Source organism: Sitophilus oryzae, unplaced genomic scaffold, assembly GCF_002938485.1.
Source record: "Sitophilus oryzae breed Bouriz unplaced genomic scaffold, Soryzae_2.0 scaffold_111_pilon_pilon, whole genome shotgun sequence".
In the NCBI taxonomy this organism is placed as follows: Eukaryota; Metazoa; Arthropoda; class Insecta; order Coleoptera; family Curculionidae; genus Sitophilus; species Sitophilus oryzae.
Window position 1 is genome coordinate 7,713,790 of NW_022145749.1, and position 19,725 is coordinate 7,733,514.

Here is a 19,725-nt window from a genome sequence, read left to right on the forward strand (position 1 = left end):
CGAAAAAATATATTTTCGACAGACGGCATCCAAACAATTACAGCTGAAACTATCTACTTCCAAAGTAAATTAACAAAAACCAACTGCCACTGTCATATATTTTTTGCTAGACAGACTATAGGTGATATAGTCCTATAGTTCAATAATTGCAAAGTAATGACGTCAAAATGGACCCCTGCTAAATGATATTTCAACTTCCAAAATGACTTAAATGGGTGTTATGTTAAATTAAAAACAACGTGAAACTTACAGTCTTTATTATAACACAAAAAATACATAGTTAACGGCTTAAACGACAAGCATATAAAGAAATAAAATTAATCATTTTCAGGCAAAACTATTAAGAATTTATAATGTTCAAATACCATTTTCCATGTTTTTATCTACTACCAACAAAATGCCACATTTAATTAGAAAGATGTAACATGTTTTAAAACGTTATAGTACATATTGAATATGATATATAGGAAAAATGTGTAAACTGTCTCACCAAAAAATTAATAAAAAAATTGTATATCTCTTATTTTAAAAACTTAAAAATATTTATTGCCTACAGATCCTAATATTGTGAAAATTATGTATCAAGTATAATCCCTCGTTTTGTTTAAAATCAGGCGGCATAATCAGGTTTTCAATAAATTCTGTGAAAGAGTCCTTCAGTAAAGTAGCTTGAGATTTCTCGCATAATTCTTTATATAATGAGACACATTTCTTTGACAACTCTGCAGCACAAACTTTATGCTGATTCGAAGTTAAAGGAAAGTTAACTATCCTTTCACTAATAGAAGCTAGGTTGACTTGCAATTTAATTAAGTTGTCTGATGTAATAGACTGTTCTAACAAATCCAAATAATCCAGAATAAGCGCTGTCTCATTGTTCCAGTTCTGGATATCGTGCGATCCAAGTTTAATCTTTTCCGTTAGACTTCTCAGTACGTCAAACTGTTCGTTGATGAATAGATTAGAAAGCAAATGATCCACGAACACTTGATTAGCCGTTACGTAATCATCGGCTAGAGAATAGTGATTGAAAGCTTCGAAATATCGCCCACAAGCGTAAGATTTCTGACCTTTGACAGAGTGTATCCAGTCGGTAGGAATTTTCATATCGTTTACCAGCAAATCGATAATGTCTTGAGAATTATCTTCCACATCCACAGTTAAATTGCGATCTAAAATGCCAATGATGGCGTTTTTCTTAGCGGAATCGTCTTCCAAGTAAAGAAGTACAAAAATCGCCCACTCCCAGTGGCCTAAGTGTTCCAATTGGTTTGAAAAACTAACGCTAAGTTTATCCTTTTCTGACGTATCTATCAAACCCACGTCGATCGAAAGAAACAGTTGTAAAAGAAGCCAACTAAAAAATATTAAAAATACGTATTAGATTAGAAAGATATGGCAAAGTTAGGGCAACGGCCCACCTACGTCAAAACACCGATTCCCGTTAGATCACCGAAGTTAAGCGACGTAAGTCGATACTAGCGGATGGACGGGTGACCGTCTGGAAACTCTGTTGTACTGTTGTTCAATGACAAAAGTATAAAATCTATTGACACACAGTGCCGATTCTCGCCGGTTCGAGGCCGGTTGAGATCGGATAACTCGTGAGTACGAGTCGATTCAGACACTCGCCAGGACGGTAGGCCATTGACCATGATATGGCCGAGGACCGCGGTTCGGATTCTGCGTAATCAAAGTAGGTCCCATCCAAATTAGCCCTGACAGCAAAAAGGAGACGTTAACTTAAAATTCACTTATATGGCAAAATCCAATACCGCCACAATTCCGCTATTAGCACGGGCGTTATTTTGACAGTTACGTTTGTCTAATTTAGAGTTATGGTAACACAAAATAGCGTTAATTTATGAAGTCCGACAGTACATGAACTCGATCTTAACCTAACTTTTTATTGCTGAATTTTCAGTTTTGTTGTTTTTCGGTAATTTCATTAGTTTTAGTTTAATTATATCCAATATATTGGTTCCTTTATTTCTGTGGTCTGTATTTTGATGCATACAACAGAGATAAATATAGGTATATGAACAGAGAGAGTGACAAAATAAAAAGCTTCATACACTCTCGCCGCTTCATACGAGTATATACATTTTGGTAAACGCCTAGTTTTTACTACTAAAACGAAATTTTGATGCAAAATCTGACAATACCGCATAGAAGAAATGTATCAAGGCAACTTTTTTTCTCTTTTTAATACATCTGATCTTTCATTAAGCTGTCTCCATCACTGTCTTATACGTTAAAATCCAGGCCACGGATCTAGGGTGACCTAATCTGTATAAACAAAAGCTTAAGCATAATCTTAAAGGCCCCCAAATATTTCGGTTATTTTGCACAGTTTTAACCGAACGCGTAGAACTGTTCAGATAAAAACGTCGGCGTCGTTGCCCGTTCGTTCAATTTTAACTCATTCGGTTCTACTCGTACGTTCATAACCGATAGTGTATGGTCATAACCTGTAGATATAATTTAAGCCTGTGGCTTGAACAGTTCTTTATATCGTCCTATTGCTGCTAAAAGTCACTAACTTACTTTTTATTACTTCGGAGAAAAATGCGTCTAAAGATGAATTGCATTGCATAAAGATGTTATAGTTAGTAACTATTCGGTATTAAAATAAAACATAAATAGCCAGAAATCGTAGTTAATGATTTTTGCAATTGATTCTCCACTTCAAAACATAGTTAGTGATTGAATTTGGTTGTTCGGAAAAATGTTAGTTAGTGACTTTTGGCAGCAATAGGACGATATGTATTTTTTTTCGACGCATTGTGCCGTTCTCTTTATTCCTTTTCTGCATTTTCTTTTTTACCGCAATTACCGCCTGCCACTGCTAGCAAGTTGTTTCTCGAATTCATAGTTCTTAAATACGGCGCGGATAAAATGCTGCAACGTCTACCCGCAAAATAAAACCGAGCAAAATAACCGAAGTGTATGGACATTATATGGGCATTTTTTAAAGTAAATGGATCAAAAGAAGACTACATAATTTTCCGATAAGAACGCATTAAATCGTAAATAATAAATTTATGACTTTGACCCAACAAAGAAAAATATATTTTAAGTTAATTGACATTTATTAATATCTTTTAATAAATACAGTATCTCAATTGACAAAAGAAACTTCAAAATAATGTTTAACTTAACGTATCTTTTTTTTGCTGCTAAAGCTAATCTGGACGCAGCCAACTTTGTTTACGCAGGATTCGAACGGCAGTCCTCGGCCATATCATTGTCAATGACTTAGCGAGTGTTTAAAAGGACTCTTACTCACGAGATATCCGATCTGATCCGGCCTCAAATCGGCGTGAAAAAGCAGTATATGAAAATAGATTTTACACTCTTGCCATGGAACAATAGCATGACAGAATTTCCAAACATTTGAAAGTCCATCCATACCACACAATACATGCTACAACATAACGTTTTCGAAATGTCAAAAAAATACCGCATCACATATTCCCGACGTAAATATACGACGTGCGGTAATGATAATAGCGCATAAACGCTTATCATGACACTTTAACTGTCAAATTTGTCAAAATAACTCTCCCTTAATACCATATATCGCTGCCATATCTCTCGATTAAGTAACAACATAATCCACAAAGCATGTATTAGATTTCAACTGTTTTCCAGGCGAAAAAAAGTATATCAAGAATAATTAAAAGATTAAAGAATTACCTAAGCCTGTAGTCTAAGGGATCCTTTGTATGCGTGGCCGGATTTAAAACACTGCCGAGCTTATGAATTCCTGACTTATATAGAAGCAGAATATGGTATATTATATCAAAAGGTCCGTCTTCTACATAGTCTTGTACGTATGGAGGATTTGGCCTTTCAGCATAGCCATATTCTTCAAAGGCTGTTGTATACAATTCGGTAGCGTTATCTATTGGTGCACCATTGGGACTAATGTACCTATAAAAAATTAAATTTAATAAAACGATACTTTCTAATTTTTTTCTATTGTAAATTTTCTTTCTAAACATCTTTTGTAAAATATGCGGTTAATAATAGCGCACGTTTCTTTAAATATTTTAACAGATTATATCAAATTAAACGTATATAGTAGTAATTCAAAGATAGAGCAAATATAAATAGTCTCAATTCCTAAATCTGAAAAATACATATTAATCAATAAATATGCTTACCATAAATGCATTCCAAATGCTCTCTTCCAGTTTATACCCTCAAAAATATTCACATCATCCTTTGTAGGTATTCCTGCCAAAAGCAAATACAACTTTTTCATTTCCTTGGATATATGGTTAGAAGCCAAAGAACTATACCAAATCTCAATTTGCTCTTGAATAAAACCTTTAGGATCGTTTGCCACGCTCAATTGAGACAGCAAAAGTGATAAATTTGGCATTTTATTATCAATTGCGATTCCTGCAGCTTCAAAGGTTTTAAAAATCGACAAATAGACCAATATCATTTGAGCTGCGTCCTCTGCAGACTTAAAAGGACCTTTGTTTAAAGTAATGTCGTCGGAATTGCAGGTAGTTTTAAGCCATTCGGTTAATAAATATCTTCGGTTGGCAACAGTGTTCTCACTTGGGCCCCAAAGTGCGGTGCAGAGCGTCCAAATGCTATGCAAATAATTAGCTTTAGAGCTGTTGTATTGGGTCGATAACTTTTCAAAGAGTTCAGTTTGTTTTCGGAGGTATACGTCACTTTTCAGGATTTTAAATAACGGAATTTTGGCGGTGTTTACGTAGCAAGTTGATTCAGCAAGAACGATTTTAAGGGAATCAGTTAATATGTCCTAAAAAACATAAAAATAAAAGGTGTTAACTGTCTCTACTATGTATATGTTACAGTCCGATGTCCGGTTAATGTCGACATTAACATGTTAATGTTTGAGTCAAGTTATGTTTTTGGTTGTTTTGTTGTGTTATTCTCGAGATTAACCGAGTAATGTCGACATTAACAGGACATTGGATCTTAACAGTAACATATATATTGGATTAAAAGAAAAGGATAGTGAAACTAACTTATTCTTGACTGTCAATAAAATCACATTAAAAGTTCAAAATTATATAAACACAATTGTGTTTAATGTTTTAACGTTTGATGCCCTCTAAAACGGCCTACACACGTAACGATTTATCGTACTGCGCGTTGAATTGCAGATCTTAAAGAAAATCGTACAGCTTGCAGTACAGCCATTTTTTGTTCACACGATACAACACATTGTACTGCCACAGTTCAGATTATTCACTTTTCGTCGACAAGGGCTACCGTTATGTCAAGAATTTCAAAGAAGAAAGCTGCCGTGCTTGTAGCTGCGGTATTGCTGATAAATGAAGATGATAAAAAAAAGAAATCAAAAAGCGAAAATGGTGTAAAAAGTGGTTGCTGGAGAGAAAAAAATATTTTTTCTTCAATTTTCGAATTTATTTTCATAATCCTTTGATTTCACATCCCATAGGCATCTATTTTCTCTATATAAATCAATAAAGTCTTCCCAGAACGTCTTATTTTTTAAATCCATAATATTGATTAAACCAAAAATAAATCAAACTTATATCGTAACTGCGCGCTGCGGCAGGGAATACACTCCACTTGCGTTCAAACCCCACCCTAGACACAACCCGTTGATACGATATTTTACGGAAGCTCCGTACTGCAAACGATTTGACGACTGCATACTGCAAACCATCCAATTTCCCTACACATGCTGCGATTATATGCGGCAGTTTCGATGGATATCGTACTGCATGCAGTACGATAAATCGTTACGTGTGTAGGCCGTTTAACAGATAAACAAAGCACTTTTATATAGAGGTAAATTAGGTTCAATGAACTTATTTTGATTCCAAATATACGTAGTAGTTCTATGTCCACGGAATATTGGGACACCCTGTGTAACAATTGCATAAAAATCGCATCAGAAATTTTAGACGTACCTTTAATGGATCGAAACTTGAGGATGCATCAAACTGTTTCAAAAACAATTCGCTGTTTAGATTTTTCTCATCTCTATCCAAAGAATAAAATTTAAAACCTTTTGCCCAACCGACATTGAAAGATTTGCCTTTGAACATTCCCATATCCACGCAACACCTATAAACGTCAAAGGAAAAAAATATATTTTTGTTAAACACTTAATAACTAATATTACCTGTTTGGCAATACTGAAGTATTACATCCCAGTGTATCATAACTATTCAAAACCTTCACGACTTTCGGTCTAATTACTGGCCTTTTTTTAATCACACTCTCTTCTTCTAATGATGGCAACCTTGTCATATCCTCCATTTCGGGCAGATCTAGATACTGTTTGATGATGGAAACGTGACTGGCTGCTCCTTCAGAAGACCGGTCATCGTCAGCAAAAAGAGTTGATTTCATAACCTAAATATAGTAGAATAACTATTAAAATATACGAAAAATTCACGGAAGAAAATAGAAATAAGAGAACATTACTTTTTAAATATATTAGGTTTGGAACTCCACCATCTTTTGCAATTAATTATAGCTCTTTGAATAAAAAGATTAAGGATGGAGTATAATGCTATCCATGTATTCATGTATGGTAGAGGGAGAGAGGGGTGGGGATCTTTGACAGTTCAATTTGACGATTCATTTGACACATTTGAATTTGATTTGAAATTTTTTGGATTTGTCAGTTTTAATTGAACTTATTTTATGTTCTTTATTATTTATTCTACTACTGATAGTTGTTTAGGTAGTAAATCTAGAAGGAAATTGTGGCAGAACTTAAATTAACAGTGAAAATTGACACTATTGTGATTTATCGAAGAAGACTGTAAAATAGTTGGTTGTGTAGCGTGCGATAGATATCGGTCAAAAATCGAGAGAAATAATGGAATAACTTTTCGCTAGTAAGTGACTATATAATATACATACGTGTAGTAAACCGATCATTTATGAAATTCACTTAAAATTAATTAATTATATAATTTTTCTTGCATTTTTGCTTTTATAGGTACTTGTCAAAGATTAGATGACAAAGAATTTGGATACGTCAATTTGACTTATCTGCTTCAGTATCGGATGTTTGTGTTAATAAATAATTATTATCACTTATCTATTTTTATTAAAATTATATATTTTTATAACAATTTTAATAACTACCAAAATGTATTCACAACTTAAAATAAAACAACAAATTATTGAGTCTACCCTACATCATATTTTTAAATGTTTTGAATAAAATTAGAACGATACTGATAAACTGGAATTTAAGTCGGCCATTTTAGGAGCCCGTCGCGTTCGATCTAAGATATTTGATATCCTTCCATAATCTTTTTATTCAAAGTTATAGCTTAATAATTGATGTCCACTACAAATCAGTGCCATACTACACATTATAGAATAGAAATTCAGCGGAAAATGGTGACAAAGTAGCATATTCAAATGTAGAAAGTTAATGAAATAAGCAGAAAATACTTGAATCGAAATTTAAACAAAAATATAGAGAAAAAATGACAACTGTCAAATCGGTTGGTATCAGTCATCTGTATTAAAAGATGACCAACTCTCATTTCACTTCAGAGTTAGCCGGGTCATCTAGCAAAACATAATCACAAAAATCTAGACTGGTATTAGTATTTTACCTGTATATTTTTAGCGTTTTTATAAGAGCCAAAATGTAGATCTAGAGGCATTTCTGTGGGGATCTGATGATAGTCTTCTTCTGATGTATCGTCCACGAACATACTGTGATGCAATAGGTCGTTGTCTTCCTGTTCTTCGTCGTCAAGCAAGATGTCTTTGTCTAACCCAAAAGTAGTGGTTGCAGGTGGTTGTGTTCTAAAATAATTTACACGTTTTGAATAAATGAGGCTATCAGCGCAAAAACGGCCTAAGCTCAAAAAGTTTATTCCAAGTTTTTTTAACCTAACCAATAACGCTACTAGTTTAATTTTCAAACAATATTTTGATATTTTGCTGCAAATATTTGCCTAAAGACCTAATGAACTAAAATTTAGACAAAAGTATATGTATAATAAATGTTGATTACTAAAAAATGTGGATTAGGCCGTTTTTCTTTATGAATTTATTTGCAAAATTAGTAGGCCAATATTAATTATTGCATGAAAACTATTAATGAAGCAAATTTTGAACCTTAATACTTTTATTTTTGTTTAGATACAAAATGCATTTAATAAAATAAATATCATTCAGCTCAAATTTGCAAGTCTGTAGATTAGGCCGTTTTTACGTAAGGTATGGCGTTTTTTTTAAATATTTGAGAACCGTGTATGCCTTCTAAAAATATTCATACCTTGCTGAAGTGTCAGTTGAACTACTTTCTCTCCCTTTTAATTTTTCCTCAGCATGGGACTTTGTCTCCACAGGAACAAGTGCCATTTCCAACGGTTTCGGTTTTTGAATTGGCTTCTTTTTCCCATCAGCATTATTTTGGTCGTTTTCTTCATCACTATCGTTAAAGCCATATTTGGAGAAATGATCAACCTAGAATATTGTTTCTATTATTTGTGGTAAAGCCACAAAGAAATTATTTTTCACCTTGAAAACCCAGCTTCCTGTTTCTGGTCTATAATCGACAAACCGGGCATTTTTCTTCTCCGTCACTTTTCTCAGTTTTTCCGAAAAATTCATTTGCTGTAATTCGGCAACATCTTTGATTAAAACATTGGATCCAGTTCGTCTGGGATATACGTTGTCTAAAGTAATCTGAGCCTTCCTATTCAATCCCTAAAAGTCAAAGATAATTTGAAAATTAAAATAATAAAAAGTTACACATGCCTTCTAAACAAAGTACAATATGAACAGGGTGTCCCATATTCGATTCTCATCATTGAGATCTCGGAAACTAGAAGAGATATGCGGTCGGTTAAATCGAAGCAAAGTTGCGCAATTTGATGCTGATCAAAATGCCACGTTACAAGTTAAAAATTCCGAAGACTTCCGAAGATTTTTAGAAAAAACGAATATTGGCGATTCCATTTTTATTTTTTTATGACTCAATTTGAATAGATTGAGGGATTCACAATGTAATTGCTACTTTTTTAGTTCTACAAGACAATGGTATTAGATTTTCAAAACGACGTTTCATTTTTGAGCTGTCATCATGAACTTTTTTTAAATTTGATTTTGGGAACTTGGAAGCTCTTAAAATCCATAAAAGTTCAGGGCCATATTATATAACTATTCAAACAATCATAAAAAAATAAAAAAGATTGCCAGTATCCGTTTTTTTTTTCAAAAATCTTGGAAATTATTGGGATTTTTTGCACTTTTAAGGTGACACTTTGATCAGCATTAAATTGCGGCACTTGCCTCCATTTAAATGACCTGGTATCTCTTCTAGTTCCCAAGAGAACATTCTGTATAACTTCTCAAAATCTATCAAATTTATAATAAGAAAAGTAAAAAATTAGAGACAAAATGTCTACTAAAAATGTCGACGCAGTTGTTATACCATACGATCGAAAAAAAACAGCATCAAAGATGGCTGGGAATGACAATCCCTAGACGTGATTTATTTGGCCTATACTTTTCTTTATTTTTCAATGGTGCTCACTGCCAGTTAGCCTTAAGAAGGTTGTAATTATTTTTATATTTAGTAAAAATTATTTTTAAGTGGTGTGGTTTAAATTGAAGAAAAAATATTTTTTTGGAAATAGATTAATGCGCCTGGAAGCGTTCTATCCTTTTATATTTTTCCTATAATTAGTGTTATTTTTTGGCAAGTTTTAGGTCAATTTTTAGTAAATGACGTCTAGAGATTGACCTCGTCAAAATTAGCATCGATTATTATTCCCCAGCAATCTTTGACGCCGGTTTTTTTTCGATAATACTTGATTTTATCAAGTTGCTTCACACTTCTCACACGAATAGTTCCAACTGTTTTCCCAGCTTTTATTAAAAAACTAAATTAAATGTTTTGAAAGTATATAACAACATTATTCAGCGAATTTTAGTTACTTACTTGTCCTACAGGCGGCTTCTTAGAATCGTCTGGATAAACATTAATTTCTCGGTATCTAAAATGAACCAACTCATCGATATTTAGTCCAGCGACGTCCATTTCATCCGGAAAATAAGCATTTCCATAACCTTTCCTGCCTAAAAAGATATTATTATTATTAACCTACAGCAGATTATTAATTTTTTAAAATCAGTGATAATTTGGATTATTACTAATTAGTACGAAAATTTGTTTGTATATACGTTCCCCCACTACGCTTACTGATCAAATAAAAAAGTAATCGGCACTTCTAAGGTAACTTGACGCCGTTTTCTCGATCCTATGGTATTTTTATATAGTTCTGTATTAAATCAATGTCTGTTCTAAATATTAGACCAAATTTTAAGCCTTTTTTGAACAAATTTAATTTTAAGTAATTGTTATCAGGTAGTAATCAAGTAGTAATTATTAATTTTGAAGTTTAACTTTATATAATGTCATTTTAACAAAACGTCAACGGTTTTTGTAAACGTATCTGTTTTAAAAAACTAAAGTGTTCTCGAATAGTTGCATTTAGATATTTTAAATAGTGTTTTTTTCGTTGTTCTTTGTTTTTTTTTTGCTTCCGACAACGAAAAAAGTATTTTTTTGGCCGTTAGGCAATTTTGTTTATTAGTAAGCCACTGCTGAAAATTAGTCTCCGTTGGATTAACGCAGCAGTGTTTACAAAAAGTAATTATTTTATTTTGTAGATTTTCTTACAGTGGCGAAATACCCATAGGATTTTTTGGGGAAATTTCATTTTATGACTTCTTTCAAATAAATGTTAATTATCCGAATTAAATTTACAAAAAATAACAAATAACAGAGATAACGCCCTCTCTTGAATAAGCGACTATTAAAAATCTAGTATTTTTGTCATATTTTTACAAAATACTGGAATTTTACAAAATTGTTTAGAAATATTTAATGATTATTACCAAACAATAAGGTTTTCATAATTAGCTTTGCATATTTATAAGTAAAATTTAAATCATAAATATAATTTTGTAACAAAATTCCATGTTTATTCTTTTAAACTTCACTAAACACAATGGCTATAAAAATTGACAAAAACGCAGATAAAACTTCCTAGTGTTTAATCCGTCTCATTTGATAGATAAAACGTATGTTTACTTGTTTTACAACTAACGGGAATATTTTGACAGGCGATGACAGAAAAAGGCAGATGACGTGCATACCAATCCATTTATTTCACTAAAAAAAGTTTCTAATATTTCTTAAATTAACTATAGATTGGTTTAGATATAAATACGTCATACGTCATCTCTCGTTGTATTTAACCAGTCTTATTAGTGTATTTCAAAAATGACAGATCATATTTCAATATGATTGGAGTGACTTAACGATGAACAACGCACGGACGCGGATGCGTATGAACTCGAGTTAAGATTTTTGAAACTCTTGCCAAACTAAAGGTTAATATTTGGTGTCAATTACGTTAAAAAACCAGCGTTCTGAAAAATGATAAATATTTGCGATGTTGGTTTTATTTGTGTTTTTTCAAATTAAGTGGAGGAAAAATCGAGTGAAAAGTAAGTGTAGATCCAGAGAGTTGTATTAGCAATAAAGTTATATATAAAGCATATGTATATATTATATATTTTTTACAGGATCATTTAAAAAACAAAAAAATGTATCATTCAAATTATTGTACAGTACGTCTGTCCGTTCTGTAGCTACGGGGTATCCGTGAGAGGGGAAACGATATTCTCTCCATGTTTTTCGTAAAAAATTAGACGACGCGTCCCATCAATAAAAATTCGACAAATTTGCAAGTAGCCAATAAAATGAGTGGGCGGAGCGATTTGCGGTGACGTACTCGTAAAGTCGACGTATAAAATATATTGTTGTTTATTTAAATGTTTTTTGTCCGCATTCCTTTCATAGACACAGATCCAGCAGACGTACTGTAAACTATATTCTTTTTGAAAGATCGTAATAAAAATTCCCCAAAAATAATTTCAGTATTTCTCTATTGTATATCACTAAAATTACATTTAAATTATCATACCAACAGTGAATCCTTTAACAAAACACCTTCCATGTTCATCTGGCAATAAATCATCCAAGTTCGGTAACGTATAGTATTCTGGTCTGGTACACACCAAATTTGCAGGATGCTTCTTTACCGAATCACCGGCACCTTGTTTTGCAATAACATCATCTTCATCATCAGAGGGCGGTGGTAGTGAATCATTTACTTCATCTTAAAAAAATACCAAGCCTTAACACAAAACTCATGTTGCAATACCGGGTGTTTTTCAAAAGCGACTCGCCCATTAACTTTTTTATTTTTTCAGATAAATAAACGAGTTTTGATATATTAGTATATCCCATAAATGAAGATTGATTGACAGATTAAATTATTATCGGTCACTTCCTGCTTCACCGGAAATGACTACAACTTTTGATTTTTAAACGGTATTCTCTTTTTTTACTTTATTTCATAGAAAATGATATTCTGAATATAATGACATATCATATGTCAATTTTTGACATTTTCGCTTACCAAAGCACTAATTTTTAATCAAGGAGCCTTGAAAAAATACATTTGATAATCGAACATTTTTCGTGGCGTTTCATAGCCAGTAAAAAGATACCCCAGTTTTATTTTAAACCATAACTCACTTTTTTCAAATGGAACAAGAGTAGATCATTAGCATATTTGGAAAAAGCATTTTTAAACTTACAATTTGGTACCGCATACTTGAAATTTCGAGTCAATTTATCATTATAAACACAGCCATTACACTCTAGATTGAAATTTAAAATACAATTTTTTAAGCAATAATGTCAAAAGTTAACATATAATATATCATTCTATTCACAATGTAACTTTGTATTAAATGAAATAAAAAAATATCGAAAGTAGCGTTTAAAAATCAAAAGTTGTAGTCATTTCCGGTGAAACAGGAAAACATGAAAAAATTGAACCCGTGAAACAGAAAGTGACCAAAAATAAGTGAATACGTCAAACAATCCTGATTTATGTCATATATTAACATCCTAAATCACATTTTTTTGTACAAAGAAATAAAAGGTAGGGGTGAGTCACTTTTGAAAAACACCCGGTATACGAAAATAATTACAAGGATCCTTGGTGGTTGAACTAATAATGTTGTAGGTCTGCGTTTCAATCGAATTATTGGCAACACTGTCGTTGTGCAGTGTCGTCTCAAAGTGTAGTCTTAACGGATTGTTCTCTCTGGTTTCCTCTGGTATAGTTTTATTTTTATCAGTGTTCTCCTTATTTTCACCGCTCAACACGTCCAAAATGTTGGACGAACTCAACGACGGTACGTTGTCGGTATTTCCCCGAGGTTTTAAGATTAATCTGCGACAACTGGTTTTCGGGTAGCCCGTCAAAGGTGACTTGTTATCGTCCGGTGAAGATATAGAATCGAATAAGCTGTCCTAAAAATATAAAATACAGTTTGTTGGATGGAACCTGACCATAGTAAATCCCATGTAAATTTTAAAAATAATGAATAAATTTTCCCCATTTTATTTTACCAAAAATTTTATTTGAAAGAACTCCTAATTTGAAAGATAAAAAATACTAAATTAATTGAAAAAATAATCCGATCCTGATTGGAATAACAAATACACACCTTTAAATTCAATTTTTTAATGTCAAACTGATGTTATCTTAAAAATCATTTTTTTAAGATATTCATATATTATTCATAGTCATATTGACTAGTCAAAAATAACTGTCACATATATTTGACGTTACAGAGAATGCATTTATACTCAAAATACAAAGAAATCCTCAAAAACTCTGAGGACTTTCAGAAACGTTCCTCAGAAACTTTGAGGATACTCAGTATCCTCAAATATATTATAAGAATATATTGCTAGTAAGAAACAGAAATTGAAGCCACATTTTTGAGATGGAGCTATACAAAATCCACATAAGTCGGTTCTTTTCGTTCAACAGCTTTGAACTACGCAAGCGTGAGAAGTGCTTCTCGATTAGTTGATTATTTCATACTAACCAGTAGAAGTAGTTTTCGCGCCTTTACTTATAAATTTAAATTTAATCGCTGACATATTTAAACAAAAACAAGAAACGGATAGATATGAGGATAGATTAAAATAGCGCGGGCAGGTGACAGCGTTCAACGATGAAGTAGACGAATCAGATCGTTTTATTTGGTGCGTGCGCACGAAAATCCTGTTGAACGAAAAGGATAGACATGCAAGATTGATATTCCTATTTATTTTCTTTGGTTTCACTTTCCACTCATTGTGTAAATGCGCTACTAGCGCAATATATTCTTATAATATATTTGATGGTAACACATGATTTGACATGCCGCAGAAGAAAAAGCAATGTTGCCATTTCTACTGAAGTTTCTGTGACGTGCATTAATCAAACAGAAAAACGAAAAAAAAACAAATAAGTGAAACCAAACCAAACCGAGTTTTGATTCCTAGAGCTATAGCTAGATATTAACTTAACGTAGGTCCACCGAGTGACAACTCATTACTTTTTTGACTCCTTCCAGACAAACGGGACGCATGAAAACTAGGATTAAATTCTAAATAATTTACTAGCTGATTTGGCAACCATGTATCAATCCGTATGGTTTGTCAAAACTGAACCTTCACTACTGTCAACATAAACATAGAAACGGATATAAACAAGTCCGCGACTCTTCATTATCGGTTATGGAATTTGGTTTAGAAAATAAAATAACATTTTTAGAATATTTTTTATGAGAAACATGTTTTTACACATTAGACTTTATTCAACGATTCTTAAGAAGTTCATTTTAAGGTAAAATAAGCTTCATTTTCTAAAAGAAATTTGCCTGGATAGCTCACCAAAACCAACAAATACTTAATTTTGTAAATTGTTTAGAGTTTAATAAATAAATGATCTTTTGAAGCAGTGTGTTTACTTATCTACGAAATATATTGAGACTTTTTAAAGATTCTATTATGTTTAGGGTGTACTTTTCATATGGCTATTCATTTGAATAAATACTTAAACCTAATACTAAAAATTAAAAAAAAAACTGAAACAAAATTAATCTAACAACAGAAAATACTTAAAATGACAAATTTTACTTACCCTAATATTTTTCAATGGTGTAACCTTCAGTTTAGAATTGTGCGACATATCGACTTTTTTTGAGGGATCAAGTAAAGATTTTAGTTCCTTCGGATCCGTAGCAGAAACCGCAGCGGTATTTGATTTAAATTTTGGTTCCAAACCGGCCAAATGTGGTGCATCTCCAAACGGGTCGCTAGTCAACAAAGCCAGATTAGTGGAATGTTGTTCTGGTTGGGTCAAGAGTCTAAAAAACAAAATTTTTATTTAGTTAAATAATTAATGTTTTAAAGTGATAATCTGATAGCTTACGATGGCTGTTGTTGTTGTGGAGCAAAGGCGTTATTTTGAAACATGTTGGTGCTTGTATTAAACAAACCTGTAGTGCCAGTACTGCCAAAAAGTCCAGTTTTCGGCTGATTTGCATTTCCAAAAAGACCAGTATTCTGATTAGTGGTTACTCCTGTAAAATTTGACATCAATTAACTAAACATATAGTGTGTTCCAAGAAGTTTGCAACAGATGGAAACAGTTTATGCTTATTTGTATATATTCAAAAAATATTGCAACAATATGCGGTAGTAAGGGACGCGTTATTATGACAACTTTGACAGTTAAAGTGTCATAATACACTGTTATGCGCTAATAGGGAGTTTTTAGGCAACCTATTACGCTATACGCTTATGATACGGTTTATAGCACAGTGATGTAAAAACAGCAACTTTGTACCTTTACTCATAAACGAGAAACCCTGTAAAACACATGAAAATGGGACACCACCCTTTATATACATACCTCCCAAACTTGTTCCAAATGCACTAGGTTGTGTGGCACCAAAAACAGGAGCAGCAGGTTTTCCAAAGTTAGTTCCACTACCAAATCCAGTTGTATTTGTGCCAAAAGACATTGACGAACCAAAGGCTACAAACAATAAAAGACATTTTATTAAAAAAATAATAATAAAGACATGAAATCAAGTAACAATATACAATTAATTGATCACAAATGGTCATTCTTGTTGATTTTATTTTATTATTTAAAAGTACCTGGAGCTGTGCTAGTAGTTCCTCCTCCAAAAAGAGGTTTTGATGTTGTAAAGAGACTGGGTTGAGTTGATGCAGGATTATTAAATGCAAATCCTGTTTGAGCCGCTCCAAAACCAGTGGTGGGTTGAGGGGGTTTAAATAAATTTGTCCCAGTATTCTAAAACAAAAAATCAAAATATTACATAAGTCTTTTTTATACAGTATGTGTTTACAAGAGAATTTTTTTTCCTACATAAAAGTTTTTACTTGTTCTAAAATGGTTTAATCCCGTTTATACTTTTCTAAATTTCCATTTTGTTTTAAAGAAAAATAGAAAAATATGAATTTTGAAATGTTTTATTTTAAAATGTTAAAGCACAAAATATATGATCACCTTTTCCATAGTATTGAACTTATAATAAATTTTGTGCTTCTTTAACACATTAAAACAACATTACGTTAATCAACATTAATAATAACCATTCACCAAATAACGAAAAAGAAATAATACTCCCAAAGAAACTCATTTTGTTTTTTACAACTTAACTATATTTTCATTTTTTTATTTTTCTCTAAGAGTATAAAAATATGGGGTATACCAAATTTGGAAAAGTATAAACAGGGTTAACCACACAGTTTAGAGCACGCAATTTTTTTTTATAAAGAATGCATTTTTCTCAAGCCGGCAGGGCAAGATATACTTAAATTCTATCCAGAAAATGTATTAAATTCTATTAACTATATAGGGCCACTCAACTGAGTAAAATATTCATTATGAAATTAAATGACATCTTCAATTAATGCTCAATTCTTGTATAAGTATGTCACTTTAATGACAAATATGTACTGATAAAAAAACCATGTATATCTATAAAATATTTTTAAATTTTTGTTATTTCCCACTGATTTCAGAAAAATAATTGTAAAAATCTGAAATAGAAAACTGGAGTTTTGGGGAAACACTAGATTATACCTGTGTATTAGAAAACAGTCCAGTCCCAAATCCAGTGTTTGTTTGAGTTGTACTTGACCCGAACAATGGTTGTGTTGTTGCAGCTGCTCCAAAAGGCTTACTAGCAGGCGATGATCCAAAGGGATTGGCATTTTGCGGAGCATTACTTCCAAAACCAAAATTTGTGCTACTAGTTGGCGTACCAAATGCAGTTGGTTTTGCCCCAAATGGGCTAGTTGTTGCAGCTTGCTGATTGCCCAATCCAAAAGTGCCTAAAAATCTACTTTAGAAAGGAAATAAATAATTCTTAACAATATTACTTGTAGTAGTTTGACCAAAAGGTTGCCCAAAACTAGTAGATTGACCAAATGCAGATTTATTTGCATCGGTTTGTCCGAACAAGGGTGCTGATGAAGTGGGAGCAGCACCAAATGCTGGTGATCCAAAAGCAGTTGATTGTTGAGGACCTAAAAAAATTTACAATATAACTACTAAAATGATAAAATATTTCATTTTTTACCTTTTCTATTAGCTTGATAATCTTCAAATCGTAACTCTTCAAATGATTTATTTTCATATTCCTTCATGCACGTAATGCTGTAGTGTTTTGTATTAATATTTTGTGCAGATCCATTTTTCATCATGGTGTCAGTTCCACTCACAGGGTTAAATTTAATAACTGTACCAGATTGCTGAGCTGCAAAAGATGAACCACTAACACCAAAGAGACCAGTATTACCACTTGTGTTAAATATACTTGATGTTTGAGGCTAAAATATGGAAAAAAATCAGATATATATATAGAGTTATTTATGACAAAAAAACTACTTGCTGAGCACCAAATAAACTTGTATTCTGTTGAGCAGTTCCAAATCCAAAACTTGCCGGCTTATTTTGTTGTCCAAACGTTGTTGAAGAGTTAAATAACCCACCACTAGCAGGCTGCTGAGCAAACAACCCACCTGAACCTAAGAATATCTAAGTTAATGTACTAATACAAATAATGCAAATATCAATTAAATACCAAAACTACTTTGTGTTGTGGGGGCAGTGCCAAAACCACTAGTAGTGTTCCATGTGGTTGATTGGCCAAAAGTTGACGTGGATGGAGCTCCAAAGCCTGTAGCTGGCTTACCAAATAAGCTTTGAGTCTGGCCAAAAGGGTTTGCAGTAGAAGTATTTTGTCCAAAATCTATAATAAATAGCATTTTATTATAAGTTAGGTTGATGAATTTTTATAATTAAATTATTGTTATAACAAAAAACAATACTTACTGAAAGATGTGCTTGGGGCTGCGGCCCCAAACGGCTTTCCAAACATGATGTAAAATTATTTAAAAAATTCGGGTTTTTATACTTGTCTGATGCTGTTTTGTTTACTTTTAATCTAGTCCCCTTCCTCTAAATACCTTAAATTCTACTTTCTCGCCACTCTAAGAATGATTTAATAATTAAATAGGATACAATAGTTTTTTAAATTATAATATAAATAAGAAAACTTGGAACAATCACAGAACTAGGGAATAAACATTTTTTCTGTTACTGTCATTGTGTCATCATGTCAGATGTCGTGTTATAACGTTCATATATCATATATAAAATATAAAACCTATGCATAATTCATATTTTTAGTTGTTTTAGATTCCTAGAATAACCGAACTAGAATATTTTTTGTGGAAAACTTTGGAATAACCTACAGAACCGGTAATACCTACAGAACCTATTAGGAGCAGGGTTCGGAAAACTACATGTTACTTTTAAAAACTACATAAACTACATTACATGTAGTTAATGTAGTTTATGTAGAGGGTGTAGTTTATGTAACTTATGTATGTAACTTTCAAATGTCAAAGGTTTGAGGTGAGGTTATAATAAGTTGAAGCTTTAAAAACACATAATGTATTTAAGAATTTATGGGGAATGTTATCGATTGTCATTTCCAAGCCAACTGGACGCCGTTTTTTATTTCGATCAGTAGTGGCGATTTTAACGTCTGTGCAATCGGGGTAAGTCACCGACGGGCCCCAAGCCTCCCGGGCCCTTGCGAACAAGATTCGAACTTTTCCGAACTACGGGCCCCTAGAGCTCTTAAAATCGCGGCTGTACGGTACTATACTGATGTCTTAGTTTGATAGATGTTGCTATATTTTTTTAGTCTATTCAGAAGAATTTGAGTGTTTCTAAGTACCAAGCACTTTGCTATAAATATCTTAAAGAGTCTGTTCATTTTCACAGAGTGGTGGCCCATGGTAAAAACTTAATGTTATATTCAATTCAAAGTCGAAACTGTCAAAAAAATCTTTATTAGTGACCGGTTTCGGCTATTTAGCCATCATCAGACCTTAAAAATAGATATAAATAATAAAACTTATATGAATGTATAAGATCAAATAAAAGATTTAGGATATACAACAAAACACAGATACAAAATTAACTAACAAATAAACATACTAACAAGTTAAAAATTACCTTTGTCAAAAACATCTGTTTGTGATTAATATATAATACATAAATATCTTATTTAGATTCATGAAAGAAAAAGCGAACGCTGCTACGTTTCCCGTTCCCAAACTCCCAACAGCTCCAGTACACAGAATATACTCAATATACTATGCTCCAGTCGACTGCGACCTGCGACGACTGTGACTGGAACAGTCTGACCGGGCGACGGGGCTAGGAGCATTTTCAGAATTTACACTAT

The 19,725-nt window shown here is 32.5% G+C and overlaps 1 protein-coding gene across 1 annotated transcript; it reads right to left on the bottom strand.

Annotated features, from left to right (window-relative positions):
* Positions 1 to 240: 240 nt before the first annotated feature.
* On the bottom strand, positions 241 to 18,572 carry LOC115884927 (nuclear pore complex protein Nup98-Nup96). Its single transcript, XM_030903653.1, has 21 exons — positions 18,300 to 18,572; positions 18,049 to 18,216; positions 17,853 to 17,992; positions 17,545 to 17,794; positions 17,345 to 17,491; positions 17,046 to 17,296; positions 16,094 to 16,250; positions 15,843 to 15,968; positions 15,360 to 15,510; positions 15,069 to 15,294; positions 13,078 to 13,402; positions 12,000 to 12,194; positions 9,947 to 10,083; positions 8,521 to 8,709; positions 8,276 to 8,466; positions 7,605 to 7,800; positions 6,146 to 6,378; positions 5,931 to 6,087; positions 4,170 to 4,786; positions 3,700 to 3,936; positions 241 to 1,357 (listed from the first exon to the last, which is right to left on the bottom strand). The coding sequence occupies exons 1-21, from the start codon at positions 18,343 to 18,345 to the stop codon at positions 544 to 546; spliced, it is 4,953 nt and encodes a 1,650-aa protein (XP_030759513.1). The 5' UTR covers positions 18,346 to 18,572; the 3' UTR covers positions 241 to 543.
* Positions 18,573 to 19,725: the final 1,153 nt, after the last annotated feature.